The 20,029-nt window shown below is 39.1% G+C and overlaps 1 protein-coding gene across 8 annotated transcripts in view; it reads right to left on the reverse strand.

Moving 5' to 3' along the window:
- Positions 1–20,029, reverse strand: part of ANKRD12 (ankyrin repeat domain 12) — a 107,697-nt gene that overhangs the window by 76,584 nt on the left and 11,084 nt on the right. For 3 of the 8 annotated variants that reach the window (XM_036323236.1, XM_036323237.1, XM_036323233.1), the window contains exon 2: positions 6,910–7,047. The exons of 1 other annotated variant lie outside the window; for it this stretch is intronic. In XM_036323236.1, coding sequence (XP_036179129.1) covers positions 6,910–6,996 — 87 coding nt within the window. In that variant the 5' untranslated portion in view covers positions 6,997–7,047. Of the gene's footprint in view, positions 1–4,456; positions 4,546–6,458; positions 6,503–6,909; positions 7,050–11,391; positions 11,650–11,783; positions 11,950–20,029 lie in introns of those variants that run through there. 4 more of the 8 variants (XM_036323239.1, XM_036323234.1, XM_036323235.1 and 1 more) reach the window with 4 other exon arrangements.

Genomic DNA, 20,029 nt, shown 5'->3' on the forward strand with positions numbered 1-20,029 from the left:
AGATATTTTTGATGAAGCTCTAACTACTGACATATTTAACGAGGCAATGAAAGCACTTTATATAAAAGTATATTACTATAGAATGTATTATTTAAAATTATGCTCTATTTAAATGCATTTAAGAAATTAAATTTTGGTTCAGGTTATTTTATTAATTTGGGATCTCATAATAGCAATAGTCTGTGCCACATTAAACTGTAAATAAAGTCTCTTTTACATAACAGAACAATTGCATATTCATTTCTAAAAAGTTGTTGGAAGAAAAACTTAGCAGAAGCTAGAGGCTGGCTTCAAGGCCAATCACTCACTACAAAAAGACAATTGTGAGAATATGCTTTACAAATGTACAGGTGAGTAATACTGTCATGTCTTCTTCTCTCCTAAACTCCCTTCTAACTTAATTTTGTAAGAAGTAGAAGTAACATCGTCTATATGCAGAAAATTTGGAATGGAAATTATTGTTAGGGTTGGGTTAGTAACAAAAACCAGAATCTTTGCTGCCAGAGTGCCGACTTGAACTGATATAGAGAGTCAAAACCACACACCCAATCATATTGTTAATAAAAATATCAAATAGTAGAACACAAAAGTAGGGGGGTAAAAACATAGTTCTAGTACCCTAATGTTGTGGTCCCATTGCAGAGGAGCAGCAGCTTGTGGATAAGCAGAAATTTAATAGGGAGATAGCAGAAATGAGAGATGTAGGGGGTGCTGATAAGATTGCCACATCTGCCCTGCTGACAGGGAAGCTATGTAAATGTGCAGGAAAGACTTAAGAAGGGCTAAGTTCTCCACCCATAGCTCTCTAACTGGGAGATTGTATGCATGCGCAGGAGAGATCTACACATCCTTGGTTGACTAAGATGCTTTACACAAGTAAACCCAAGATCTGGGTGAGCCCAGCAGAAAGAAAATGCTAGGGATGATTTGAAAAATGCCTGTACTTCTCAACACACATATAAGTCTGTCAGCAGAAGGTGAAAGACAGTTATCCAGTCAAGATAGTGGTATAGGTAAATGCAGTGCTCACATCCTCCCACAACCACATCAAAATGACAATTACAGAAAAACCATCATTCAGAACCACCTGACATCTACCTGAATGGAAGTCCTACAACTAAGGATTTAATGCAAAACAAGCTGATCCCACATGGTGAATAAAAATTGGGAGGGATATTTCAGCTGAGCAGGTCCCCCCTGAGGAGCTAAGGGTCCCAGCCCCTTACCTGGCTCCCCAGACTAGGGTTTGAGAGCCAAGAAGAAAAGTCCCCATAACTTCTGGCTGAAAAACCAGCAGGGATTGTGGCTCAGTGAGATGAAGGGCCGCAGAGTCCCAGGAATTCCTCTCAAAAGCTCACCGAAGACTTACTCAGACTCACTCCCTGAGTTCCAGTGCTGCAGTGGTTCTCAACCTGTGGTTCGTGAGCCCTTTGGCGGTCGAACGACCCTTTCACAGGAGTCACCTAAGACCATCCTACATATCAGATATTTACATTACGATTCATAACAGTAGCAACATTACAGTTATGAAGTAGCAACAAAAATAATTTTATGGTTGGGTCACAACATGAGGAACTGTATTTAAAGGGCCAGAAAGTTGAGAACCACTTCAGTACTGAGACAGTGGCTCAAAAGGTACCAGGGACATAGAGGGAGAAACTGAATTGTCCAGCATCAGGGTGAGAGCTGGAGGGGCAGTTTTCTACCAGACAGAAGTGCTGGCAGAGGTCACTGCTCCTTTTCTGAAACTCCCCCCACAGAGCTGGCAAGCACTCCCAATATCTCTATCTCCATCATCATGGCTAACAATGTTTGCCTAGACCTGGTGATTATCAGAGACCCCACCCTACCCAACTTGAGGGCCCACCCAAATTATTTCCAGAGGCTTTTTCCTACAGATAGTCATGGCTTGCCCTGACTGGTTTGGCTCAGCGGGTAGAGCGTCGGCCTGCGGACTAAAGGGTCCCAGGTTCGATTCCAGTCAAGGGCATGTACCTTGGTTGCAGGCACATCCCCGGTGGGGGGTGTGCAGGAGGAAGCTGATCGATGCTTCTCTCTCATCAATGTTTCTAACTCTCTTTCTCTCTCCCTTCCTCTCTGTAAAAAAAATCAATAAAATATATTAAAACAACACCAACAAAACAAATAGTCATGGCTCATGCTTCAAGCTTTCCTAAAATCTCTCAAACAAGTAGCATCAAACAAGTTCCATCTGGCCTCCAAGTGCCGCAAACCTCTTGCTAAGTTGCCCCGGGCCTGGCACTAGCAGCAGCTGGCCTTGGTTTGTAGCTTTGCCTTGCCTTGCACCTCCAAGCCCAGTACAAGTAGCAGACATCCACATATAGCTTTGTAGCATATGCCCAGTGGTTTTGGGCAGAAAAAGGCCACGGTTCCTTTTCTGGGACTCCTCCCACAGAGTCAGCAGTCAGCTGCCATATCTGAGTGTCCATCAACATGGCTATCACTGTTCATCTCATGTTGGTGATTTCCTGAGACCATGCCTCACCCAACCTGGGTGCCCACCCAAGCTATTTCCAGTGGTTTTTCCATACCAGTGGCCTGTCTTGGCTCATGCTTCAGACTTTCCTAAAATCTCTCAAACAAGCAGCATCTGGCCTCTGCTAGCCCTGTACCTCTTGCTAAATGATCCTAGGCCTGTCATTAGTGACAGCTGGCCATGGTTTGCACCTTGGCCTCTCCTGGGCACCTCTGAGCCAAGCACAAGTAGCAGTCCTCTGCAAATCATTTTGTAGCTCATGCTGAGTGGCCTGGGTGGCAGAACACAGGTGGCAGCTGACCTTGACCTGCACCGCTGGGAAGATCCAGGCCAGTGCACATCGTGGACAGCTTCAGACCACATTGAAGCACCACCCAACCACCTCCACAAGAGACACACTCAAGGGGTGGACTCAGGTGGCACCAGAGCCCTGCTGAAGTAAATCCTACTCTATGGTGTGGGCCCTTGCACGGCTGATCCTCCTTGGTGGTCCCAACCAGTCCTTATAGCTTATAGGCCTAGAGGTAAATCCCTCCCATTGACGTGCTAACAGCAATCAAGGGTCAACTATAACAGGAAAGTGTATACAGCCCACATAGGGGTGGGAAATACCTGGAAAGCTCAGTTCAGGAATGGGACTGCTTTGCCACTGTACCCTATAGGACAGCTACTACATTAGGACACTCTATGAAGCATGGGAGATGTAGCAGCTCTACCCAATACATAAAAACAAACACAGGAAAGCTGCCAAAATGAGGAGACAAAGAAACATGTCCCAAATGAAAGAACTCCAGAAAAAAACCCCAAAACTAAACACAACAAAGACAGCAAACTACTAGATGCAAAGTTCAAAACATTGGTTATAAAGATGCTCAATGAACTTAAAAGGACATGGAAACCCTAAAAGAGAACCAGTTAGAAATGAAGGATATACTGACATGAAGAATAATTTACAGGTAATTAACAGTTAAGTAGTTGAAATAGAGAATCAAATCAGCGGTTTGGAATATACGGAAGCAAAAAATACCCAATCAGAACAGCAAAAAGAAAAAAGAATCTGACACATCATCAGGGTGCCAGAAGGGGAAGAGAGAGAGCAAAAAATTGAAATCCTATTTGAAAAAATAATGATGGAAAACTTCCCTGACCTGAGGGAAATAGACATACAAGTCCAGGAAGTGCAAACAGTTCCAAACAAAATGAATCCAAAGAGGTCCACACCAAGATACATCATCATTAAAATGCCAAAGGTTAAAGACAAAGAATCTTAAAAATAGAAAGAGAAAAGCAGTTAGTTATCTACAAGGGAGCTCCCATAAAACTGTCAGCTGATTTCTCAACAGAAACTTTGCAGACCAGAGGGACTGGCAAGAAATTCAAAGTGATGCAAAGCAAGGAAGAACAACCAAGATTACTCTACCTTGCAAAGCTATCATTTAGAATTGAAGGACAGACAAAGAGCTTCCCAGACAAGAAAAAGCTAAAGGAGTTCACTGCCACCAAACCAGTATTACATGAAATATTAAAGGGTCTTCTTTAATAAGAAAAATATAAAATATATGAACAGTAAAATGGTAATATATATCTACCAACTATTGACTCTATAATACAAAATAAACAAGCAGAGAAGAAACAGAATCATAAATACAAAAAGTTTTGATGGTTACCAGAGAGGAGGGGGATTGAGGGTAAGTGAAAATAGTAAAGGGATTAAGAAGTACAAATTGGTTGTTACAAAACAGTCATGGGGATATAAAGTATATCGTAGGGACTATAGTAATAATAACTATGTATGGTGTCAGATGGGTATGAGATTTATTGGGATGATCACTTTGCAAGTTATATAATGTCTAATCACTGGAGTGTACACACCTGAAACTAATATAATTTTGTATGTCAACTTTAACTTTGTAAAAATGATTTAAATTTAAAAAAAATGAAGGTGAAAGAAAGTCTTACTGGCTCATGATGTCTGAGTACAATCTCTGACCAATCAATGGCTGCTGACTTATCTATGCAGACACAGGGGCAATCCCTAGGAAGCAAGACTAAAAAAAAGAGAGAGAAAAATGGACACCAGTATCATGACAAATTCCACAGGTAAGCTCCTGACATTTTACTAAAAACAAATCAAAACAATAACCCTATCAACAATGACAACATCCTTGGGAAGTAATGAGAATGAATCCAGGGCTGCTATAATATATGGCCTAAATTGTCCAGTTTTTAATAAAAATTAAGATATATAAAAAGGCAAGGAACACATATTCAATAGAATCTTCTCTGAGTGAGCCCAGATATTATATGTGGCAAGACTAGAAAGCAGTAAAAATTTTTTAATGAATTAAAATATGACAACAATGACATCAAATAGAGAATATCAACTTTAAAAAATTACAAAAAGAGCCAAATGGAAATACTGGATTTGAAAATAGTAACTGAAAATATTAGATATGTTCAACAGTAGGTATGAGATGGCCAAAAAGAAAAGAAAAAGATAAATGAAACACCCCAAATTTCATGAAAAACCATTAATCTATACATCCAGGAAGCTGAACAAATCCCACATAAAATAAGGGAGCGTAAACACATTACAGTTAAACTATTTAACAGTTTTCTCATCAGAAACAGTTAAAGCAGGAAAGAAGTGGGATGACATATTCAATCTTATAAAAAAAAAAGTCAACTAAAAATTCAAGTATCCAACAAAACCATCCTTTGAAAATAAAGGCAAATAATCATGAAAGACCACCTATTGCATACCTTCATTTACATGAACTATCCAGAATAGGCAAGTCTATCTATATAAAAAGCAGAATGGTGACTGCCTACAGCTATGAAAGTTGGGGACAAAACAGCGAGGACTGCTAATGGGTACAAAGTGTTTTTCAGGTGAAAATATTCTAAAATTGATAATAGTGATGATTGCACAACTCTGTAAATACAGTAAAAACTCCTGCATTGTACACTTTGAATGAGTAAACTGTATGGTATATGAATTATAGCTCAATAAAACTGTTTGTTTTCTTAATGGTAAAATCAAGATAGTCCTAGATCAATGAAGACGGAGAGAAATCATGGATGAAGATTTTACAATAAATACTAAGGAAAATTCTCATAGACTGAAAGGAAATGATACTGACAGTAACTTTAATCCATAGAAAGAAAGAAAGAGTGCCAAAATTGGTAAGTATGTAGGTAAAAACAAAAACCAGTAAAAAAAAACGTATTTTTCTTTTCTCCTCTTATTTTTTTAAAAGAGAAGATTGTGTAAAATAATTTTAACATTCTGTTGTCGCATTAATTAACAAATATAGATATAACATATTACAGATAACATGAAGGAGAGAAAATGAAGCTATATTGGAGCAATGTTGCTATTTTTACTGGAATTAAGTGAATATTAACCTGTAGTAATTAGGATGCACATTATAATCCCTAGATCAATATTTTAAGATAATTCAAGAAACATTCTTTAAAAAACACAGAAATTTAAATAATAAACTGAAAAATATCCTTTAAAAGGCAGCATAGATAAGAAACAAAGACATAAAACATATAAGAACAAAGAGCAAAATAGCAGATATAAATACCACCTTATCAACAATTACAGTAAATGTGAGATTAAACACTACAGTCAAAAAGCAGAAAGTGCCAGTGCAATCAGCAAGAAAAAGAAATAAAAGTATCCATATTTAAAAAGAAGTAAAATTATCTTCATATGCCAATGACATCATCTCATTTGTAGAAAATCTTAAGGAATCCACAAAGTTTTAGAATTAAAAAAATGAGTTCAGTAAAGTCACTGTTGATATAGGATCACTATATAAAAAACAAATATATTTCTATATCCTAGCCATGAAAAATCCAAAATGAAATTATCTACAATAGTGTCCAAAAGAACAAAACAGGAATAATTGAACAACTGAAGCACATGATTTGTACACTGAAAACGACAAACCATCTCTCAGAGAAGCTGAAGATCTAAATCAATGGAGAGATATTCTGTGGGGATGGATAGGAAGACATATTGTTAATATGGTAATACCATTCAAGTGATCTACAGATTCAATAATATCCTTATTAAAATACCAGCAGGCTTTTTTTCTAAAATAAACTGACAAACTAACCCTATGAAAATTCAAAGGACCTTGAACAGCCAAAACAATTTTTGAAAAGAAATTTGAAAACTTACAATTCCTGATTTTGAAAGCAGATTTAGGGTTTATCTGAGGGTTGGGGTAGGAATGGACTGATTGTAAATGGGTGTGAGGATCTTTTAGCAATGATGGCAATAGTCTAAACTAGATTGTGATGATGGTTGCACAACTCTTTTCCCCAAGAGTTCAGCAAAGTCACTGTTGATATAGGATCCAAGAATAAACAATAAACAAATATTTAGTATATCATACCTTTCTTCCATATGGTTTTTCTACCATATTGCTGTCACTGTCAGAATTTTCACTCTGAACTGGTTTTGTGAACCCAGATTTGGGCATTTTATAGCTCTTCAGCTAGCTGCTTCTTTTATCAGTCTTCTCATTCTGGATCTATAAAGAATGAATGTATAAAGGTTATGTGTATACCTCCGCAATAAAACCTATTTAAGGTTTATACAGTTTAGTGCAATTAGGTTTTCTCTATGTCTCTATAAGATAATTTATTTTCTCAGAGAGGCTATCATAACCTAAAATAAGTTTTCATCAAACAATTTGTGCCTCTAATTAAAGTTTTCTTGTTCAAGTCTACTCGACTGAAGAGAAAAAAGGGAACTACTTTTATAATTCTTCCCACCTTCTTTAAACTAATATTAAACCTCCATTTTTCTGGGTAACAGAAGCAACTGAGTGGAAGCAATGACAAAGGTTTTGTCATTTGAGCATGGCTCCAGAGGTAGGAACTCCTAATATATTCCCTGGTAGTTCTGTATTGATCTGGCAGTTATTTCTGAAGGTCCAACTAAGAACCTTATAGGTTTGATTGGTAATTTTACAACATTTAACTCTACTTTAAATTAAATAAAGTTAATTAAACCCTTCTTTTAAAAAAATAAATGTTTTTTTATTGATTTTAGAGAGACAGGAAGGGAGGGGAGAGAAACATCAATGTGAGAGAGAGATATTGATCGTTGTCCCCCCTCAAACCTGCAACCTGGCATGTGCCCTGACTGGCGCAACCTTTCAGTGCATGGGACAATGCCCAACCAACTGAGCAACACTGGCCCCTCATCCAGGGCTGGCCAGGCACCTCAGTGGGGACCCCCACCCTGAAGGGGGTGTGATCAGCTGCAAACAGCCATCAGCCCCTCACCCAGGCTGGCCAGGCACCCCAGCGGGACCCCCACCCTGATCCGAGACACCCTTCAGGGCAAACCAGCTGGCCCCCACCCGTGCACCAGGCCTCTATCCTATATAGTAAAAGGGTAATATGCAAACTGACCCTAAGAGCGAAAGACTGGGAATGACTGGTCACTATGACACACACTGACCCCAAGGGGCAGATGCTCAATGCAGAAGCTGCCCCCTGGTGGTCAGTGCGCTCCCACATGGGGGAGCTCTGCTCAGCCACAAGCCAGGCTGATGGTTGCCAGTACAGCGGTGGTGGTGGGAGCCTCTCCTGCCTCCTCAGCAGCGCTAAGGATGTTTGACTGCAGCTTAGGCCTGCTCCCCGCTGGCAAGTGGACATCCCCCGAGGGCTGCCGGGCTGCCAGAAGGATGCCTGATTGCCATCTTAGGCCCAATCCCCCAGGGTGCAGGCCTAAGCCAGCAGGTGGTCATCCCCCGAGGGGTCCCAGACTGCGAGAGGGCACAGGCCAGGCTGAGGGACCCCCCACCCCAGAGTGCACAAATTTTTGTGCACCGGGCCTCTAGTTAATACTATATGTTAGAAAAAACTTTTATTTTTAATAACTTTATTTAGGAAATTTCAGCACTAACAATAAAAATAAAAATTAGATTCCAAAATATTACATCAATCAACAAATATTACATTTAATACAGGTCTGGGCCCACAATATCTACTATAATCACTAGAGCACCACTATATAAACTACAGGGATAATCAAAATCACATTAGGTAAATTAAAATATTTTTAAATGCACAAATAACCCAGTATAAGGCAGGGGGGAAAAACACCTTGCAGAATAAAAAATAGAAGAAACAAACTAAACAGTAAGAAAATAAGAGGCATAACAAAAATATCAATAATTATATGAAAAGCAAATGGTTTAACCATGCCAATTATGAGACAGATTTTCAGGAGGGAAAAAAATAATGAAACTATATGGTACTAACTGGAAATTCACTTCAAATATAAGGACATATATAATTAAAAATAAAAGAATGAAAAGAAGATATCCCATGAAAGAGGACATTACATATTACATACTGATAAAAGAGCCAGTTCACTAATTGTGTATGCAACTAGCAACAGAGCTTCAAAATACAGGAAGCAAAAAATGACAAAATTGACAGGAGAAACAGACAAATTCATAATTATAGCCAGAGGTTTCAACTACTCTTTCAGTGAGACAGGAAATCAACAAGGATATTAAAAAACTGAAAAAAAAAATGCCATTGATTCAAACTGTCATTTATAGAAAAATCTGTCCAAGAACAGTTGAATACTCTTTCTTTCTCAAGGGCACACAGAATATATAAGATAGAGCATCATGGGTCCTAAGTAAATGCAATAAATTCAAAATAATTAAAATTAAAATCATACAAAGTTTGTTCTCACACAATAAAAAGTTAAAAGAGAACCAATTATAGAAAGGTATCAGGGCTATTGCCAAATTAAAAAATAATGAAAAACCAATGAAACTGAAAACTGGTTCTTAAAAGATCAATTAAGTTTATATATCATTAGCCAGACCTATCCTATATTATAAAAGCCTAATATGCTGTGTCCAGTTGTCAGTTCTACCCATCAAAGCATAATATGCTAATGATATGCTAAGGCTGCTCAACCGTTCGCTATGATGTGACTGATCACCAGGGGGCAGACGCTCTGACTGGTAGGTTAGCTTGCTGCTGGGGTCCGGCCGATCAGGACTGAGTGTGACGGGCTGGACACGCCCCCCTGTGTCCCTCTCTGGCCCTGATAGTGCACCAGAGGGGTCCCTCTGCCTGGCCTGCGCCCTCTCACAATCTGGGACCCCTCAGGGGATGTTAGAGAGCCAGTTTTGGCCCAATCCTCCCACTCAATGCGGGAGCTTCCCCCTGGTGGTGAGTGCGCTCCCACAGGGGGAGTACTGCTCAGCCAGAAGCCAGGCTCACAGCTGGCGAGTGCAGTGGTGGTGGCGGGAGCCTCTCCAGCCTCCACAGCAGTGGTGAGGATGTCTGACTGACAGCTGAGAGCGGGCCTAGGCCATCAGTCGGACATCCCCCAAGGTCTCCTGGACTGTGAGAGGGTGCAGGATAGGCTGAGGCTCCCCCAAGTGCACGATTTTCATGCAATGGGCCTCTAGTCTATCTATATAAAAGGCTAAGTGTCTTTCCCTCCATTTGGGTAATGACGTCAAGTAGCAACACCTAGCTTCCTCTCCCTAGTAACTACTAGCCTCCTTGCAGTTTCTTCAGCCCAGGAAAACGGCATGCTTTATACCTAGGTGCAAACACTTCACACTGTAACCAAATGTCTGTAAAGTGTTTTTCCGTGCCTCATCTCATTTGATCTTCACAGAAGTCTTGGAGTAGGTAGATAGGAGACTCGGTGGAATCCTATTTTCTTTTCATTGGCCGGAAAAGGGAGATTTAGAAAGCTCAGAAACTTGACCCGACTGAAAAGAAGTAAAAAATGGTGGACCTTGAAAATGACTTCAGGTTTTCTCACTGCGCAGAATATAGTCAAACACTGCTGCAGTTAAATATTTTACCCTTTGTTCTCCATGCGTGATCTACAATAATAATCTGCTTTGTGCTGATATTTACTGCTGTGTTACAGACAATTATCTGAAAGAGAAGTTGGGGTGCTTCACTGGGCTGAAAAAAGTTTAGCTAAATCAAAAAGTAGGCCTAATTAAGCAAATTTGTTCTATATCTATAAAAGGCTAAGTTGACTTGCACATGCGCGACACATAATAAAGCTCTTGCTGGCGCCAATCGCAGGCGTGTTTCCATCTGTCATTGTCGATCATGAATTTGGTTGACACTTCTATTATAGAAAAAGGGCAAATAGCGATATTAAAATCTTTCTTCTAATTTCCTTACAATGTGCACAAATTCGTGCACTGGGCTACTAGTTAGAAACAAAAGAGAGAAGACCTACATAACCAAAATCAATAATGAAAGAGAAAATATCATTACAGATCCTATAAACACATAAAGGATAACAAGGGAATATTATGAACAAGTTTATGCTAATAAATCCAGCAAACTAAATAAAATTCCTTGAAAGGCACACACTATCAAATCTTACTAAAAAAACACACAATCTCAATAGCTTGATATTTATTAAAGATTTTGATTTCATATTTAAAAACAAAAACTCCAGGGCCAAATGACTTCAATGGTGAATTCTACAAAACATGTAAGGAAGAAATAATGCCAATTCTACACAAACACTTATAAAATAGAAAAGAGGCAGAAATATCTTATGAGGCCATCAATATCCTGATACCAAACCCAGAATAAGTCTTTTATTAAAAAACTACAAACTAATTTACCTCATGATCATACACAAAAAAATCCTCAAAATATTACCAAATAAAATTTAACTACACATAAAAAGGATAACACACCATAACAAACTGGGACTTACCCAGAACTTAAGGTTGGCTTAATGTTTGAAAATCAACTTAAGTAATTCATTAAATTAACAGACTTAAAACAAACAAAAAAACAAATGATCATCTCAAAAAGATACAGAAAAAGCATTTGATAAGATTTAATACCTATTAACACCTTTCGTACCGCTCACGAGTTTTCTCGTGTTTCGCGCGCCATCTGTTAAGGACCGCTCAAGAGTGTTCTCGTTTTTCATGCTCCATCTGTTATGGACCTTAAATGTCAACACACTGTCTTGTCCACATTGAATGAAGCGATCTTATTGGTGGAAACCGTGCAGTTCAATCTACGAAAAACTATATAATTGCACGAACCCATAAAGCATTGCAGTTACATTGTATTTTGGTCATTCGAATAGTCTTCGTCTTCAAGTTCCCGGCGCTTTTAGAAATGCCCTCTCTCAGAAAAAGGAAGGAAACCAACGAAACTGATACACTTCCTTTCGTGTTGTTCCATTCTAAGGAAAACGATGAAATGGACAAAAAAAGTAGTGCTGTACCTTATAAACTGTGGACTTTTCAATTCATTTAGAGTGTACAACGTCCTCAATCCACAAGCAAAAATGAAGTATAAACAGTTTCTGCTATCGGTAGAGAGAGACTGGATAACGGATGACAATAATGAAGGCTCTCCGGAACCAGAAACAAATCGGTCTAGTCCTTCCCCTGGGGGTGCAAGGAGAGTACCTCGTAAAGATCCACCCAAAAGGTTGTCAGGTGACATGAAGCAACATGAAACTACGTGTATTCTAGTGAGTGGAAAGAAAAAATTTCCTATGAGAGCCTGCAGAGTTTGTGCCGCCCATGGAAAAAGGAGCGAATCTAGATACTTACGTAAATTTTGTTTGGTCCCTCTTCATAGAGGAAAATGTTTTACGCGGTACCATACGTTAAAAAAGTACTAGGAACTTTAATTGTTTAAGTGTTTTTGTAAATAAAAATGTCATAATTATTGAAAAACAACACCTAAAGTGCATTATGATCTGTAGTTATGATGATTTAAATAACGTGCAGTTTGCCCCAAAACGTGCGGTCCCAGCGTATGTCTTAGAGATTTCTATGCGGTACGAAATGTGTTAATGACAAACTCTTAAAAACATCCTATATAATAAAAGCATAATATGCAAATCAACCGAATAGTGGAACGACCAGTCAGCCGGGGGTGGGGCCGGCAAGCAGGCAGCGCCAGGCCAGCCAAGGTGTGTGCCAGCAGGCAGAGGGAGGGAACGGTGATGGGGGGGGGGGGGGCGGCAACCAGCAGCGGCAGAAGGGAGATGGGGGGCAGCACCATCCTCTGATCGGCCCATCTGGTTGTCTCCCGCAGAGGGAGGCCAGGTAGCAATGGCAGGGTGATGAGGACAGCGCCGTCCCCTGATCCCCTGTCCAGTCGCCTCCCGCAGAGGGAGGCCAGGTGGCAATGGCAGGGTGATGGGGGCAGTGCCATCCCCTGGTCCCGTCTGGTCGCCTCCTGCAGAGGGAGGCCAGGTGGCGGCAGCAGCAGGGTGATGGGGGTGGCACTGTACCCTGATCACCCATCTAGTCGCCTCCCGCAGAGGAAGGGTGGGCGGCGGCAAGTGGCGGAGTGATGGGGGCGGCACCGTCCCCTGATCGGCCGGCCCAGTCATCTCCCACAGAAGGAGGCCAGACTGCAGCTTAGCCATCAGTAGGATATTCCCTGGGGACTCCTGGACTGCAAGAGGGCACAGGCCGGGCTGAGGGATCCCCCCCCCCCCCCCGCATGAAATTTTGTGCACCGGGCCTCTAGTTTATATATAAAAGTATAGTATGCAGATTGACCAGACAGCAGAACGACTGGTTGCTATGATGCGCACTGACCACCAGGGGGCAGACGCTCAATGCAGGAGCTGCCCCCAGCCTGCAGGCCCCAATCACCCCATGAAGAACAGGGAACTGGGGTTGGTGGTGGTGGATGCGGGTGGCACCAGGCCAAGGCGGGTGCAAGTGGGGCCCCGGTCACCCACACACAGAGGGTGGGTGGCGGTGGCAGCGGTGGGCAGGGCTGGCTGCTGGCAGTCAGGGAAGATCAGCCCTGATTGCTGGCCAGGCCTAGGGACCCTACCCATGCACGAATTTCATGCACCGGGCTTCTAGTTAACAATAGAACAGAACTTGAATGCCTTCTTTCTCTATTGAGATCAACAATGAGGCAAGGATGTCAGCTCTCACCCCCCCAACTTTATTGAGGTATAATTGACAAACAAAAATTGTATATATTGAAGGTGTACAATGTGATGATTTGATATGCATATACATTGCAAAATGACCACAATCAAGCTAATTAACACATCCATCGCCTCACAGTTAGAATTTTCTGTGTGTGGTGAGAACACGTAAGATCTACTCTCTTAGCAAATATCAAGTATACAATACAGTATTATTAACTATAGTCACTATATTGTACATTAGGTTTCCAAAATTTATTCACCTTATAACTGAAAGTTTGTACCTTTTGACCAACATCTCCCCATTTCCCACATCCCCAGTCCTAGGCAATGACCATTCTACTCTCTGCTTCTGTGAGTTCAATGTTTTTAGATTCCACATATAAGTGAGATCTATAGTATTTGTTTTTCTGTGTCTGGATTATTTCACTTAGCATACATGTCCTCCAGGTTCATCCATGTTGTCACAAATGGCAGGATTTCCTTTTAACGTAATGGCTGAATAATAATAGTGTGTGTGTGTATGTGTGTGTGTGTGTATACCTATATGTGCACACACACACACATATATGTATATATAACATTTATCTACTCATCCATTAACAGACACCTAAAAGTGGCCTTGCTAGGTCACACTGAAGTTTTATTTTTAATTTTTGAGGAACCTCTACACTGTTTCCCATATTGGCTATACCAATTTACATTCCCACCAATAGTGTACATGGAACTCTTTTTGCCACATCCTCACCAACACTTGCTATCTTTTGTCTTTTTTATAATAGCCACCCTAAAAGGCCAAATATGATATTTCATTGTGGTTTTGATTTGAATTTCCGTGATTAGTGATGTTGAGTACACCTTTCATATACTTGGCAATTTGTGTATCTTCTTTGGAAAAATGTCTGCTCAGGTTCTTTGCCCATTTTTAAAACCAGGTTATTTTTTGCTATTGAGTTGTATAATTTCCTTACATATTTTGGATGTTAACCCATTGTCAGATTTTTCCCCCATAGGTTGCCTTTTCATTTTGTGTTTCCTTTGCTGTACAGAAGATGTTTAATTTGGTGTAGTCCCACTTATTTTTGCTTTTGGTGTCATATCCATGAAATCACTCCTAAGACCAATGTCATTAAGCTTTTCCCCTATGTTTTCATGTAGGAATTTTATGGTTTTAGGTTTCACATTGAAGCGTTTAATCCATTTTGAGTTAATTTTTGTATAAGGGTCCAATTTCATTCTTTTGCATGAGCATATGCAGTTTTCTCAATACCATGTACAGAAAAGACTATTCTTGACCCATTTTGTGTTTTTGACATTCTTATCAGAGGGTTGTTGACCATATATGCATGGGTTCATTTCTGAGCTCTCTATTCTGTTCTACTGATCCTTGTGTCTGTTTTTATGTCAGTACCATACTGATTTGATTACCACAGCTTTGTAATATTTTATCTAGAAGTGTGATGCCTCCAGCTTTGTCCCCTTTTTCTCAAGGTTGCTTTGGCTATTCAAGATCTTTTGTGGTTCTACGTGAATTTTAGGATTGGCGTTTCTAATTCTGTGAAAAATGCCATTATAAGATTGATAGAGATTGCACTAAATCTATAGATTGCTTAGGATAGTATGGGCATTTTAATATTATTGATTATTCCCTATCCACGAACACAGAGTATTTCTCCATTTATTTGCGTCTTCAATTTCTGTCATCAATGCATTATTCTTTTCAGTGTAAAGATTTTCATCTCCTTGATTAAATTTATTTCTTATTTCTTTTTGATGCTATTTTAAATGATTTTTTTCTTAATTTCTTTATCAAACAGTTCATTGTTAGTGTACAGAAATACAACGGCGCCCTGGCCAAGTGCCTCAGTTGGTTGGAACGTCATCCAAAAGGGTTGCAGGTTTGATCCCGTCAGGGTGCATACGGGAGGGAGGCAACTGATTGATGTTTCTATCTCACATAGATCTCCCCCCCCCCCCACTAAAATCAATAAACATACCCTTGGGTGAGGACTTAAAAAAAGAAAGAAATGCAATTGCTTTTTGTATGTTGAATTTGTATTCATTTATTGAATGAATACATAAATGAACTACTGAATTCATTTATTAGTTCTAACAGTTTCTTTTTGTGGTCTTCAGAATTTTTTTATATATAAGGTCATGCCTCTGCAAACAAACAATACAACTTCCTCTTTTCTGATTTATATGTCTCTTATTTATTTTTCTAACCTAATTGCAATTTTGATATTGTGTCAAGATTATAGCATGCCCCGTTTAAGGAAAGCATCCAGGAGGTGGTGTGGAGAAAGGATGTAAGACATGAAATAACCATTCTGCCTCTAGATTTTTGCAATCTACTGTTTCTCCCTAGATTGTGAACATGAGCTGCAGCCACTAGCCAGGTTTCCTGCCTGTGACCCACCACCGGTTGTCAGGAGCCAGAGATTTAACAGGTTTTGCTATTTCTCCTGGTACAGGCTGGGAAAGGACCAACTGCTGACAGCAACCAAGGACCTCGGTTCAGCCCTGATTGGGTTTTTCCAACAACTGCAACTAGATTATCAGTCTCTGGTTTCCTTGGGCAGCCCCTAAATGTGAATTCCTTACTGTATAACCTCACCCTTACAGGAGCTGCCATCCAAAACTCTGGACATAGAGCCCAGTAATATTTAATGGTCATGTATAAAGTACAATAAAATTTGAAATTCTTGCCATGAAAAAAAAAAGGATCATAGAGTGCACTTACACAAACCTAAATTGTATAGCGTGCTACACATCTAGGCTATATGGTATGGCAGCCTATTGCTCCTAGGCTATGAACCTATACAACACATTACTGTACTGAATACCATAGGCAACTTTGATAAACATAGAAAAGGTACAGTAAAAATATGGTATATATGATAAACAATGGTACACTTGTACAGGTATATGACTGGAGCCTGCAGGACTGGAAGCTGCTCTTGGTAAATGATTACATAATGAATGTGAAGGCTTAGTACATTGCTACATACTACTGCAGACTTTATAAACACTGTTCCACAAACTTTACCTGCTTACTTCTGAAAAGGTCAGAAATAGAACATCAAAGCTGTCAATGCTATTCCATGAAAAAGAATGTAGACTGGACTGATTGAAAATTATCGAGGAAAACACCCCTAACAATCCAGAACTAAAATTCTACAGAACATTAACATGCCTGTTGGGAAACTTGGGGGTAAGGGGTGGAGTGGAAAAGACTAGAGATGAGTGAGAAAGTGATTAAAGCACTTGTCTTCCTTGGAGGAATACATACATACACACACACACACACACACACACACACACACACACGTATATACATGCTGGGTGTCCCAAAAAATGTATACACATTTTGAATAATTATAAAGGTGGTATTCATTAAAATACATTTTGTTGTAAAAATGCTATAGAAACTGCAGACATTCTGTATATATGTGTGTATACACAACATACATTTGAGATTAAGACGCTGACTATGGGAAATAAATATAAGTATAGTAAATAAAATATAAATAATTTTCAATATATGCTACTAGAGGCCCAGTGCACAAAAATTTGGGGGGGAGTCCCTCAGCCAGGCCTGTGCCCTCTCATAGTCTGGGACCCCTCGGGGGATGTCCACCTGCTGGCTTAGGCCCATTCCTTGGGGGATTGGGCCTAAGCTGGCAGTCAGACATCCTTCTGGCAGCCCGGGAGTCCTCAGGGGATGTCCACTTGCCAGCAAGGAGCAGGCCTAAGCTGCAGTTGGACATCCTTAGCGCTGCTGAGGCAGAAGAGGCTCCCGCCACCACTGCTGTGCTGGCAGCCGTCATCCTGGCTTGTGGCTGAACAGAGCTCCCTCTGTGGGAGCGCACTGACCACCAGGGGCCAGCTTCTGCATTGAGCATCTTCCCCGTGGTGGTCAGTGTGTGTCATAGTGACCAGTCATTCCACCAGTTGTTCCTTAGTTGGGTCGATTTGCATTTTAGGCTTTTATTATATAGGATTACAATAAATGAAAATGGATTAAGGTCATTAATAAAAATATAAGTCTGTAAGGCTGTATAAAAATAAGATTCAACAATATACTTTGTAAAAGAGACCACAAAGAGTGTTAAAAGTAAAATAATTGGAAGAAGTTTTATCAGGAAATATAAACCCAGGTTGGAAGATTAACTTTTTTTAAAGGCCCCATTCATGAATAATTCATATTCTTCCTAATTTGGGCTCAGCTCCCTGTCATTCCTGGGCCTGTAGATTCCAGTACTGCATTAAAGCTCACACACTAAGACGTATCTGTCTATTTTCCTTTTAGGACAGGGCTTAAATTTCTGTTTTCTATTATGACTTTGAATTTTCTCTTTCCTATTTAGGCACCTACAGATTCATCTTTCTTGCTTTGAAGCTGAGCTGTGTATTTTTTACACCTTTTATTTTTATCTAGCATTTCCATATATTTGAAAAAAGGAGCTCATTCAGTCCACCTTCTTGTCCTGAAATCCTCAAAACATGCACTTTAGATTAAATACAACTGAAAACAAAGTCCAAGTTATTTAATTTCTTCATCTGTCATGAAATGATAAAGCTCAACTGTTAAGGCTATGAGAACTAAAATGATGTCTTAGCTCAGTACTTGGTGTATATAAAAATATTCAAATGCTGCACTATAAATTTATCAATTTTACATTCTTCTTAAAGAAAGTAAAGGCAGAACCATAAGGATGGAATGGAAATTGCTAACACTTTTCCTATTCTAGCTTTCACTGAACTGAAGTTGCTGTGGGGGAAAAAAATGCTTCCTCCAAAATTATTGAGAATAAAGGCAACTGGTAAAGGATCAAATCACAGCAACAGAATTCAATGATCCTTAACAGTCATTCAGTTAGGAAAGTGACCATTCCATTCTCAGTGATTTGAGCAGGGGACTTTAAGTCCACTATTCTATTCTGAGATCTACCACTGGCTTTTTGGTTGACTTTCATCAATACTCAATATTACTGTTTCTTCTTCTTTTTTTAAAAATATTTTTTATTGTTGATAGTATTATAGATCCTGTTTCTTCTTAAAAGTAAAGTTAGGTTAGATGACTAACACTGAAGATCATCAATCCTTCCAAAATTCTAATTCCAGACTAAGAGGTTTAGAAAAATTTCACTCCAAATTCTATATTTCTATGAATGCAAAAATGATAGCTTAAATTATTAAATAATTATTATCTCCCCCAGACAGAAAAAAATAAACGATTAGAATAAAGAATAAACCAAAATAAAAACTAAGTATTTCCTAGTTAAACAAACACCAAAGAGCTTAATGCCGTCATCATACTTTAAAAAGTGGTTTTAAAAAAACAATGGAAAAGGCTTTAAAATAAATGGTGTGCTTTTGGAATATTACTAGATTCCCCTATCTCTCCACTACCCGCCCCTGCCCCCACCTCCCCATTACAGTAACTACTTAAATCATGCAAGGGAGAATTTAGATCTTGAAAAGGATGAGTGCTTTCTTTATCACACCTTCCAGGTTGATTTTCACCACAATGTTTTCTGGCAGCTATTCCATACCATTTTCCCATAAGAATATGATGGCTGTAATTTCAGACCAAGAAATTAGTATAATAAAATCACAAATTTAATCAACAGCATGCCAAAGATGAAGACAAAACATCCACATCCTTTAAAATAAACCGTTCTCAACAATGTCCTTAAAAGTCCTTAACGGATGTTTATAGTTTATTTTATACAGTTCTATATTAGCTTTTATAATGAACATGTATTGTATAATCTTCAAATATAAATTAAAAATATATACATAATAGGTTGACTTACACTTGATTTCCTCTAGATGATTACAATTCTCTGGGTAGAACACAAGGGGAAAGAATAATAATAAGATGGCAAATGAGAGACTGCTTCAGACAAAGGTAGAGCAAAAGAGATAAAAAGGTGTTTTATGTTTTTTAACCCAGCCACCAGAATATAAAGGACGCAAATATTCAGGACAGAAGCTCAACCCAATAAAGAGAGACTGCACTTTGGGTTGGTGCTGCTAAATATTATATCTTTTAGGAATCTGAGCATGGCAGATAACTCAAGACTTATTATACAAAGTAAATACATTATAAATGGTCAACTTGGTTTGGCTAAATGAGTGTATCACCTTCAAAATTCCACAAAGGTAAACCTATGATATAAAAGAATAATATATAGATAGCCCAATGCTTGAAATATAAACAACCAATACCCACTAATCTTAGCCAAGTCTAAGGCAAAATATATTAGGAGGAATTGAGCAATATAAAAATGTACTAGAACACCTGGGTTATTCTAACTTTTTCTAGTAAACTCTATAGGTTTCAGTTTCTACATTTTAAAATGAGGTCCATTCCAGTCCTAAAATTCTAAAATTCTTTATCTCCTCCTCTTTTTCCTAAATATATAGTATGAAATAAGCAAAAAAAGAATTAGTGTTAAAATTATTCAAGTATGGTTATTTCCTTTAGCTATCATATCCATTTCCTCATGTAATTATTCAATCATTTAACATTTACTAAATGCCAAGCAATAGAA

The sequence above is a fragment of the Myotis myotis genome, unplaced genomic scaffold (genome assembly GCF_014108235.1).
Source record: "Myotis myotis isolate mMyoMyo1 unplaced genomic scaffold, mMyoMyo1.p scaffold_m19_p_9, whole genome shotgun sequence".
NCBI lineage: Eukaryota > Metazoa > Chordata > Mammalia > Chiroptera > Vespertilionidae > Myotis > Myotis myotis.